The sequence below is a fragment of the Oenanthe melanoleuca genome, chromosome 1A, assembly GCF_029582105.1.
Source record: "Oenanthe melanoleuca isolate GR-GAL-2019-014 chromosome 1A, OMel1.0, whole genome shotgun sequence".
Lineage (NCBI taxonomy): Eukaryota > Metazoa > Chordata > Aves > Passeriformes > Muscicapidae > Oenanthe > Oenanthe melanoleuca.
The window spans coordinates 9570728-9582954 of NC_079334.1; the positions used below are offsets into that span (position 1 = coordinate 9570728).

Below are 12227 nucleotides of genomic sequence, written 5' to 3' on the forward strand. Positions count from 1 at the left end.
TGGTGTTTCTCTAATTAGTTGTTCTAAAAAGCAAATATTTATGGTGGACACATTGGATATCTCTTTAGCCTATGAGAAAATAAAGACTGATATTGTGGTTGATGAATTGTGTTTTCTACTCTCACAGCTTTAGTGTTTTCGAAAAGAGTACAAGGATCTGGCAGTGCAGATCATCCACCTCGGTTTGTTGAACTGGACAATCTGCACATAAGCACTTACACATCTAATCTTGTTCCAGTGGTTTATTTCTGCTGGTTTTTCTTAATGGAAAAGTCTGCCTGGACAGGCACTTCCAAGGGAACTCCTTCAGAAACCAAGCAGTTATTGTAAACAGTCAATTACAGTGAGAGCTGGGTGTTTTAAAGGTGATGGGCTGTTTTCTCAAACCACAGCTCATTTCCCTCTCCAGCTACTCAGTGACAAAGAAAGGCCATTAACAACACCAGCTTTAGACAAAGACACAACACAGTTTCACTTCAAGCTGTCTCCAGCTCTGCCAAAACATCTCCCTGATGGCTTAAACTACACATTTCCCCACCCCAGTTTTAGGTCATAGTTAACTCCCTTATTACAACCCAATGCTGCAGTTCCTCCTCCTGTTCCTGTGCCAAGACAGCTCCCTTTTGACACGCACAGAGCACACCCCCTGCATGTTCAGGACAGAACCACGGGCAGCACAGACATGGAAGTGGGGAATTAGCACTGCAGCCATGCAAGGGATGCTCTGGGCAGTGCCATGGTGCACCCTGGATCACTCTGAGCACACACAGAGAAGCAGGACGTACTTGAGGGGCTCGTCAAAGCGAACTGTGGCTGCACAGTGGAACACAACATTGACCCGGGTCAGAAGCTCCTCCTCGTCTTCAGCACTGATGGCCAGCTTGGGCTGAGTGAGTTCTGCATTAATAGGCTTAATCTTCTCGTGGAAATTAGGGCAATCTTCTCGGACCCTGTCAAAGACCTTGAAGCACAAACAGAGAGAGATCAGGTACAGAATTAGGCTGCTGAGATCGCTTTGATTAGCAGCCAGTCTGATTACATCAATCAATGCAAAAGGGAATTCCTGTCTGGGGGGACACAGGTGAGACAATATAATAGTCCATTCACCTGTTCCCTGGCAAGGGAAATAGAACAAAAAATAGGGGGCAATGCATGGCTCTGAAGAGATTAATGAATCCTCTCTGTCACCACTCATATCCTCACAGAGCCACCAAAATTCCTGTGTGTCCACATCTCCTGCAACCACTTGCTACTTGACCTTGAGGGCTGCCTGTAGGACCAAAGAGCAGCTAAAGAGCAGAAGGGCAGAGTATGGAGTGGGAAGGCCTGTGCAGCATTAGGCTCAGGCTAGGTGGTTCTACCAAGCACTTGCAGAGAGGAGGGGAACTGGGCACACTCTTCCTTTGCTGCTCCTTATCTGCTACCACTCTTTGTTCATGTCAGAGGAGTCCAGTGGGGACCTGCTTTGGGGATGGAAGGATGGGACATCTCAATAATCCCCACTGCTGAAGCTGCTGAGGGCCACCAGCAGTTTTGCATAACTGAACATGTGTGCAGCTGGTTGGCCTCTCAAGCCATCTTCCAGCACTTTTTTTCCCTACAAGTATGATCCATGGCTCTTTCCAAGACACATTTCTGCATTATTATATTTGAGCAATTTCAACTGAATTAACAGAAACTGTTACATACAAAAAGATCCTCTTTTTTTTTTTTTTTTTTTTTGGGGCGGGGGGTGGGTGTGGAGCAAAGGGACATCATGAAAGATAGAAAGAATCAATAGCATAGAACAGCTGTGGGATCTGAAGAGGTATAATCTAGATTCAAAAGGATAATCACACTTCCAAGGTAACAAGTATACTGACAGGAACACGTAATACTGAGAGAGGGTGATTACTGAGGGATACAAAGGATGAGCCACACCACCTCTGGACACCTTTAAGAGGTGTCTAGATAAACAGTGCCAGGACAGGCAGGAAACAGCTGAACCTGCCTTGGGGCAGGAGGATGGACCAGCTGACTTTTCAGCAGCTCTGTGTTTTAGGGGTGTCTGCCCTCCTCTGTAGCCTACACACCAGTAACACCGAGTTTGGAAATATCTTTACTACCATGGCCTCTTGTTTCTTAGAGTTTCTTCTGCCTTTAATGTGCCCAGTGCTTATGTATGAGCAGAAACTGTGTGACATAAATTAAACGTATTAAGAGACACGTGAAAGATTAAATTGATCCTAACAGCAGTATTTTTTTTGTTTATTTGACTAAGGGATCATCATCTTTCTGCTTATCTGACAAGCAAATCTAGATAAACCTTGAGGATCTTAGGGATGAAGAGGTGATAAAAGAATCATTAGCCTTCTCCACTATGCAACACACTTTGTACTTATTTTAAACTGCCACACAGCTGCACATCCTTCATAAACAAAAAACTTAAGCCCAAGTTAGGACAAGACAAAGCCATTTCACTCTTCTCAGCTGTATCTGAGTGCACACATCTTTCATCAGTGTGGCTAGGCCAGAAAATAGATCTCTAGAGAGAGTTATTAATGGGCAAAGGTGTTGGTGAGAGCTGGCTGGACTGTAGGAACTGAATTCCCAGGCACCAACAGCCCTAAATGTCTGCAAAAAGCTTGTTTTCTAACAAGGTGCTACACTGGCTCTCCAAACACACATCATATCTTGAGAGATGCCAGCAAACCCTGATGGGACACAAAATGGAAAGGTTTCTCAGAAAACACAAGTGAGACCGAAGCTATCTTGTGGGACTCTCAGAAATATTAGTTCACATTTGTTCTGTTGCAAAGAGGGTGGAAAATGCCATGAAATGAGTTATTTCCTATTTGCTCAGCATAAATAATGTAAAGGCAGAGAAAGAATGAATCAGCCCTTTCTCCATTTCAGTCACGGCATATAAAACAAGAGTAGTATTTCTGCAGTGCCAGCCTTGGACAGTTAAATTCTCCCTACATCTCCTCCTGACATTCCCACTGCAGATAATATCCCCTCTGGCTTCTGTGCCTGCTGCTACCACGTGCCACTCAGCTGCTGCAGTTTTTCATCCACTCCAATGATTCACTGCATTCCTCTGAAGGATGAAGGCAATTTCCAAATGCAAGTGCACAAGTCAGCACACTGCTTTGGAAACCTTCTGCACCACAGGAACATTCAGTACATTGTCACCATTAAATCAGATAACGGGAGCAGCTGCTTAATCAAAGTCTGCTGCTTCTTTTATGGAAGCTGAAGGGTTCAGACTTGTCAGTGCTTTACAGGGAAATGAAGGAAGATTTAAAGGCAAAACAAATGCAGCTTATTTTATACTGCTTCCTGCAGTTCAAGGAGTACTTAACATAAAGATGATGCTTAGTCTGAAGGTAAACTGTAATTGCGTCTCTAAATTCTGATGAACTCGCCAAGAGCATAAATAATAAATCCCCAGTAACTGTGTGAGGCCTAAGGATTGTTCTGTCTCTTCTCTTCAGAAGCCATCTGCCAATATAAAACACAGTCAGTGGACTGGCCTGATGTACTGTTGAAATTACATTAAAAGATTGGCCAGGTCAGCAGCACTTCTGAAGGGACTGCCACAAAATTACACTGAAGAGAAAGGAAAGGCCTTTGACTTCAAGTTATCCAGTATTATTGAAACCAAAAACCAGTTATAACATTACCCTGACTGCAGTGTCTTTTTGAGCATCCTAATGCTGCTATTCTCATTTTTATCCTCAAAATAGGATGATAAGTCCAGCATGGGCTGTGCTGCCCCTCAACAGAGGGGAGAATTTATTTTGCATTTTATAATCAGGCAATTCCCATTTATACCACCATTGAAATCTCTGTGTCTTTACCATACACTGTCAAAAATGTGAAAACAGGACATCTGGAATTTCTCCCAACGTTCTAGTTGGGTGTGTCTGATGGACACTTCCCCTATTCCTGCCCTCCTAAGCTCCAAAGCACATCTGCAGCTCTTGGTGTTTCCTGCTCTTGCCTTAAAACATAGAACAATTCAGAGAGGTTTCTGCCTACCAATCCTTCAATCAGAAATTTTTCCCTGCCACAGAGATGCAAAAACCTCAAAGAAAGGGCAAATTGTACATCTATGGAACAGCACAGCTGAGAAATAAAGGAACCACTGAGCAGTGCAAAATGCCAAAGGCTTCACATCTTCCTCAGGAGGCACCTTCAGTGAAGCAAATACAAAGTAATGAAAAGCGGAGTGCCTAAGCCATGGTTCACTATAAAAAAAAGAGCTTGCATGAGTTTAGCCTTGTCAAAGCCTTCTCAAAGGCCTGGGTACTCCTTTCTTTTCTGGACAGCACTCCTGGATCTCCCTCCACCCCATCAGGCACTGATGACTGACCCAGAAAGAATCAAGTAAAAACTTGTGGCCAAGTGTGGACAAGGTAGACAACCCTTTTTCCTCAGGTGTGTTTAATAAGTGCCAGGAAATCAGGCTTCTCTAGGAGTATTGATAACTTACACCACAACATGAATATTTCAAGGTGTTACTGTATGACAACCTTCAAAATGGAGAAAATTCAGAGAATTTCCACAAAATGGAACTCATATATGATGAACCAATGAGAACATTAAGGTTGAGAGTGCTGAAGGGAAAGGGAAGAAAGAGAAAAGAAAAGAAAAGAAAAGAAAAGAAAAGAAAAGAAAAGAAAAGAAAAGAAAAGAAAAGAAAAGAAAAGAAAAGAAAAGAAAAGAAAAGAAAAGAAAAGAAAAGAAAAGAAAAGAAAAGAAAAGAAAAGAAAAGAAAAGAAAAGAAAAGAAAAGAAAAGAGAAGAGAAGAGAAGAGAAGAGAAGAGAAGAGAAGAGAAGAGAAGAGAAGAGAAGAGAAAAGAAAAGAAAAGAAAAGAAAAGAAAAGAAAAGAAAAGACTGTAAGAAGCTTCCACCTCTCAGATAAAGAAATGGAAGGGATTTTTTAGCATGATTCTGGAGAATATAGGCAAGAATTCTTCCCTGTAAAGGAAATACATAATTTATCCTAAGAGAGACACAGACCAAGGGGTAAAATATCAGGGCAAGAATTTCTTCAAAGAAAAAGCTGTTTACTGGCTGTGTGGAACAATTTTAAACCCAGGGTGTTTGAAATCCCTCTTCTGAAAAGAGCACTGGTGTACAAATGGAGGGAACAGCCTATGTATAAATACATAAAATAACACCCCCTAGGGTGTGCATCCATCCCTCAGTGACTTCAATGACAGCATCATAAATGTACAAGTGATCATCACAAATTTAAACTACTGAAGGTACCAAAGTCATGAAAACAACTTTTAAAAAAACACCTGATATCTGCAGTTTAGTCCTGCTGAAAGGGTTTATCAGACTTGTGTTTGCCATTGATAAAATCCTCCAATACGTTTAAGGAAGGAAGGTACACAACTATTTTAGAATTGCCATTGTAGCAAACTTGATATATAACTGGGCAGCTTCATAATAATTAGCCAGCAATTAATCTTTAGCCTGAAAGATTTCCAGCAATAAACACCAGGATTATTCAGTCAAGAAATGTGTGAAAATGCAGATCAGGAAGCTTTAATTGGGATAGAGACTTTCCCCCCCCTCCTTTTTACACTCTCTGCCTCATTTTCTCTTCAGAAAATTGCTTTTAAGTACAGTCCTTCTCAAGGCAAATAAAGCATAATTCATCTCATCAGTTGCAAAGCTGGCAGCAGAGCTTTCCCCATTACAGAAAAACAAATGCCTTATGCTTCAATCCAGAGCTATTACTTTCCCCTGAGTGAAGCTAATGCAGTGGAAATACAGGACCCACCACCACCATCTAGTAAACAAAACAGCTGATTATTTAAAGATGAAGACTACAGAAACAAAGAGAGGGACAGAAAGTTTCAATAAAGGTCAGCTAAGACTAATATGTATATCCAGCTATTTGGGATGTGGTTTTCAATAGCCACTTTCCTTGAAAACTGGCTGCTGACCAAGCCTGCTGTTTTCTAGCAAGAATACTTGAATTACACAGCAGTGAATCTGGAACATGGAATTTCCGAGTCAGACGCTGTGGACAGGAGCATGAGGGATTTGAGAGACATGGAAAAGCTTTCCATGATCTCTAGTGCCACCTTATAGGTGGATGGACAAGTCATGGATGCAACAAGGAGTTTTCTGATGTTTATCACAGATGTTCCTGGTGCCCCTGGATGGTACTTTGACATCAGAATTGGTGTTTGATGTAAGTGCAGGGAAGGAGAATGACAACACCTGGAGATTTTCTTACAGGAACCACTGAAAGTGTTTCTTCCCACACATCTCCTAGGACTGTTTTCCTTCTCATCCTCCTCCATAACTATTCCCCAATGAGGCCATGGGTCAACAGGAGTCAATTGCCAAAGCATGTCAGCAGTCACAAATGGATTCAGATCCCTGTGCCCTTCCTCAGTTCCTGCCCTGCAGAATTTATGACCACTGGCTTTGAGAATGACTGTATGGACCTGGAAATATCAGAAAGGATAAAGTTATCCAAACACGAGATCTTTATCTGCTTTTCCATACCCATTGCTTTTAATTACAGACCTCCAAAGCTTCACTGCCAGATTTGCTTGGACACCAGAGAATTTCAGGAGTGTTAGCTGAGCTCCTGGGGATAACCAGCCAAGACTAAAGGCTGTGTCAAACAGAGACTCCTACTTTTTGGAGATGTTGTTAGAAATTACCAAGAAGAACTTGGAAAGATATTTAAAGAAATTACCAAAAATTTCTTTCCCATTTGAGAGCATATTGGCTGTCAAACAGACACAGAGGAGGCAGCACTGTATAAAACACAGTGCTGGGATGCAACTCCAAATTTTACTTCAGGGACAAAACATCTGGGCCACTTAGCTCCTAGGAGGAAACTGGGCAAGTCTTGAAATGCAGTATTCTGAATTTGGGTCTCTCCAAAGAGCTTTTCCAAAGGAATGGCAGCTTAGGGAGGGTGTCCTGCACTTCCTCACCCTGTCCTCCTTCTGAGGCAGAAAGCAGAGAACATCATGAAGAGGATCAGGGGTAATGTGGGCACCAAAGAGCACCTTAATTAAGAGGGTAAAGGGAGGTAAAAATCCTTTGATGTTACACACAGCAGAAGCTGAACAAACTAAGACAAATGCATCAAGTATTTAAAAGACAAAGATTCTTCAAACATTGCAGTGAGAGGGTACTCAAATGTAGAGAGCCAAACATCTGGGAAATGAGTACAACAGAGTAATATTTCACTCTTCTAGAATGAACTGTGCTAGATTACCAGAAAAAAGAACAAGTCACTGGTCACAAGTGAGGAGTTAGCCTGCAAAAGCCAGGGCTTCTCCCAATAGATACCCAACTTGTGGCCATGTCTTGGAAGGTAAGAAAGATTTCTGGCATGAGTGTGAGCCATTTCCTGCCAGCTGGTCTCAGTGACTGAAATTCAGGCCAAGAATACTGAATTTATGGATGTGTCAAACAGTACAATCAATTGAAGATGGAAGTTTTGCAGGAGGTTCCTGGAATGCATTGAGGAAAACTTCCTTCTCCAAGTGACAGAGGAGTCAATGAGGAAAGGTGCTGTGTTGGACCTTGTTCTCAGCAACCTCTTGTTCTCATCAACAGGTTCAGATGGGATATTCTCGGAAATTCCTCCCTGTGAGGGTGGGGAGGCCCTGGCACAGGTTGTCCAGAGCAGCTGCAGCTACCCCATCCCTGGAAGCATCCCAGGCCAGGTTGGACAGAGCTTGGAGCAAGCTAGTACAGTAGAAGGTGTCCCTGCCTATGGCAGGGAGTGGAACTGGATGATTTTTATTGTCCCTTCTAACCTAAGCCATTCAATGATTTTGTGATTTACCTAGGACAATTTCTCATTTCAGCATTTTTCTTCTGAGCCCACATGTGACATAAATATTTTGGCCTTCTTATGTCATCCTACATATGATTTTATTATCTCTACCATGACAATGTAATCTTTTGAGTGGTGCTTAAAAGAAAATCCCTAAGTTGGGGTACCCCAGCCTGTTAAATGCCTACCTTTTCTTCCTTCCTGTCACTTAACTAGTGAACATATTCCCACGGTCAGGCTACAGGCAGCAGACAGAGTGAGAAAACAAAGGGGAAAATCCCTGAGAGATTATCAGAAGCTAATGCAATTTAGAGGACTGATAGGAAGAGCAGGGACTACTAAAAGTGAGGACCCTTGTGAACGAGGGAACAACCCAGTGAAGAAGAAAACAGTTGATATTCTACGAAAACATCTAAGAAAAGATGTCTTAATCATTGTAAACCGATTTTCTGTAGTGTCACTATTCCAAGCAAGCAAGGAAGTAAGAGAGTTACAAGTAATCCTTGATTTCTATCCAAGGAGCCTTCAGCTTAGGGAAATTAAAACCTCTCTAAGAAGATAGAACCATCTGTCCAAACAGAGTCAGCTACTTACAGCACAGTCTAGCTCTACAAGTACCCCTGCTACGGGAGACAAACTGTAACCAATGCCTGTGATTATGACCAGCTCTCAGAAGAATCCACAGAAACCTTTTGGATATGGTTGCAGAAGTCCCTCTGGAATCATCAAAACCTCCTCTCTTTGCATGTTATTCAAAATACAGACTTCTTTTTAACAATGCTTGGCTCAACTGGTTCTGCCCGCAATGAACATTCTTAAAATTCACCAATTACTGGCCATGGGTAAAAATAAAACAGAAAAACGTTAATAAAAAACTCAATTCCACTGAAGTTTGTCAAATTATCTGGATGTAAGGAAAAGGCAGAGTTGTCCCAGGAAGTCTGCAGCAGCCTTTTGGCACACAGACTCCCTTTCCCAGTCACTTGGGTCTCATGAAGCAGGAGGTGTTGTCTTGTTTCACAACAAAGGTACCTGTTGTCAGGAGGGCCATTTCCTGCCAGCCTGCGATAGTAACACGTCTGCCAGGAGCAGATGTCGCTCACTTCCCATACAAAGATCAGAGCATTGTCACAGATGGCTCAGCTACACCCTCTGAAGTGTTTCTCCCTCTCTGCCATTGCAGTTGCACCCCACTAGAATGTTCTGACAGGCCTGATGGTAAAAGACAAGAGAGATGATATTTCACATACCCAGCAAGACTGTTCCTCTCTAAGGCAGGGAAAGATGAGTTTTGTCTGCAGTCAGGGTAGGACTTTATCTGTGTTTTGTTGTTTTGTATTTTTTTTTTTTTTAACAATAGAGAAATACAGTTATTTTGGTATGGAAAGAAGCACATACTTATTTTAAACAGGATCAAGAAAGCCAGATCAAGTGTCCTTAAGCCAGGTTTTAGCTTACTCTGGCACCTCAGAGACTACTGAAGGGTAATCAACAAGCCTAACTTATCATCTCTAACACTCTGCTAATTCTTCCAGCTAAAGCCAGAATGTTAAAACTTTCTGAGCACAGGATTTGTTGCTCGAGACATCTTTCACACTGACATGCATTTTTCAACACATCTATAAAGAGAAAAGTTGCTTTTTTCTGCAAGTATATTTTCAACTCATACTGCTTCCAAGGGAGACCAAAGAGGATAATCCATGTAAGCTGAGCTGGAATTCATGCTCACTGCCTTTAGCTTCCAGCTCAGGACTGCACCAATTAATTTTGTGTTACCCAGTCCATACAAGGCAGAAAAGTGAACACTTGGGCTAATTATACCTCAGGTGTAATAAATCACTTGACCAAATGTCACCAGAATGAACAATGTTTCCAGCGAGGTTAAACTATGAAGGGCCAGGAGTTGGATTTGGTGATCCTTCTGGGCCCTTTCCAACTCGGGGTATTCTATGATTCCATGAACAACAAAAAAGCTGTTTGTACACAAAAACCACCCCATCTGTCTGAGCAGGGATTACCAGTAATGAGCCTGTGTCCTTGGCCATGGTCCCACGAGGTTATAAATTCCTTTAATGCTTTAATCTACTGGTGAAAAAACCCTGATAGAAGGAGTGGAGGAGAAACAAACAGAACATACCCCAGCCAAGCATCCTGAGGTACTGAAATGCACCTCTCACCCCACACAAGTAAGAAATACACAATGTTTGCCAATACTACTTGCATGAGGCTATGCTATTATCTCCTAACTATGTATTTAACTGGGGGAAGTACAGGTCATTCTCCACCTGTCCTGCTACAGTCAGTAGAGGCAGCCTACTGGTTTTCCAGATTCCCAGGGGAAAAAAACAACCCAATATTTAAAGATCTGCCCCAAAACATGTGGTTGTAAAGCCAGGATCTTTAGGGCATACAGTACACCTACCACAGTGTGATAAGGTGTATGAAGGAGGTCCTGATGGAACACCAAGAAATGCTTCTTCTGAGAATGAGGAAAGCAATTAAAGCAGCTCAAGGACAACAAGCTGCAGGAGCACAAAACCAGAGTGTGACAAATACTCTGCTGCTGTGTTATGCACACTATGCTAAAGAGGAAAAACTGCTTGTGCTTTAATTAGAACTGGGCAGAAGAGTCAAAACTAAAATAAAAAAGTGTCTTAGTGAATGAATATGGTAAACAATATGAGCCAGCATGAACTGGATACTGACAGGGCAGTTTTGTGGTGCCACGTCTTCAAAGCCACCTGTACCCAGGCAGCCATGCAAGTAAAACTGCAAGAGACTGAAAAAATCCACCAAATTTGAGTATGAATACAGCAGTAATGGGACCAACTAGGAGAAAAAGTAACTGGAGAGAGACTGTCTATTTGAGAAGAGTTTGGATAGAGAAAATGAAGTGCAAGTGTGGTCCAAAAACAAACATCAAAAAAAAAAAAAAAAAAAAAAAAAAAAAAAAAAAAAAAAAAAAACCAAAAACAAAAACCCACAAACCCCAGGAAGATACAAAATCAGGCAAAAAATAAAAGAGGACAGGGCTCCCCCCCCTGGAGTGTGGACGCCTATAAATGGTGATGAAACCAAGTCCACAGTGATGTCAAAAAGATCCCTTCTGGATAAACTGCTTCCACCATGTCATCATCTGAAAAGACCTGGTGTAAGACAGTGGAGAAAGGGGGGGACAGACTTGAAGTGATTAGGGAGATAGAGTTATAACTCAACTGAAGTTTGATGTGATTCATAATAATCATAATGATAGTTAGTAGCTTTATAGTTGTGCGTGCTTTTAGTTAAGTTATCATTTAATTGTTTTATCAGTCTCTTAGCAGTGCATTGCCTAATTTAATATCATCATAATCTCTTAATTCAGGTTATGTATCAAGCCTGGACCCTGAAGGGGAGAGCCAGGCTTATAAGGTAACCTTTGGCAACCTGCTATGGCTCACCAGCCTGAAAGACCAGCTCTATCCTTCAATCAACAGGGACAGCCTTCAACCCACCTCCAGATGGATGCTCAGCCTCACACCCAGCCAGCCTCTGTCTCCATCCACCCACCAAATCACACCTGTAATTCCAAAGCACTTGTAACAGAATGAGGAAATACTAATCTTGGTGTTCTTGGATTTTCTGTGCCTCAGCTGATGACATTTCTGCTTCTCACCCTTGTACAGGAAAATGACAAACCCACTGCTGTGTTGTTATCTAAGAGAGATTCTGGAATTGTTTTGTGGTGTCATCCCTGTCAGCCTGAGGAAACCACAACAGCACAAGCAGATTTTCACCACTGAAGCTGCAATTGTGATGGGAGGACTCTTGTAACTCCAGTGGACTTCCACCTTCCTCTGTGCTCTTCTTTTGCAGAACCCTTTTTTGGAGTTGCCATACTAATGAATCTCCAGCTCTCTTGGACCCTTTCTACCACCTACCAGTCAGGGTCCCCTGAGCAGCTGAATGGGGTACCCAAGCAGGAAAGGAGAAATACTGCTGCGCTGCAGCTGCAGAAAATCACCTCTGAAGTGGCACATGCCCCAGTGGTGAATGTGTTTTTTGTATTCTCCAGCAGTATCTGAGTTAATGGCCAAGTATCTCACATACAGATTGCTCTAACTGCAGAGATATGCTGCTTTCAGACTCATTTTCACAGCAAAAAGGTTTTAGATCACCAGGTCAGCAGAACTACAAGGAAAGGGCATGGAAAATCCAGGTCCATGCAGTTTTCCTTATGTGAAACATTTTATGGCAACTCAACCCTTTCAAATGAAAGGCATTCAGTTTTGGCATCTTCTCTCCAGGGATAATAGGACATCTATTATCTCCTCATTTGCCCAATTCATCGCTCAGAACATTTCAATTTTGTCTAATCCAGAGAGAGTAAGAAGAAGAATACCTTCTTCCCTTTTACACTGGAAGAGATGACTCTCC

The 12227-nt window shown here is 42.2% G+C and overlaps 1 protein-coding gene across 3 annotated transcripts in view; it reads right to left on the reverse strand.

The window, feature by feature from the left end:
• The window catches only part of FAR2 (fatty acyl-CoA reductase 2), a 119917-nt gene that overhangs the window by 28061 nt on the left and 79629 nt on the right, over nucleotides 1–12227 (reverse strand). For all 3 annotated transcript variants that reach the window (XM_056516416.1, XM_056516415.1, XM_056516417.1), the window contains exon 3: nucleotides 786–961. In XM_056516416.1, the coding sequence (XP_056372391.1) occupies nucleotides 786–961 (176 nt within the window). The remainder of the gene's footprint in view (nucleotides 1–785; nucleotides 962–12227) is intronic.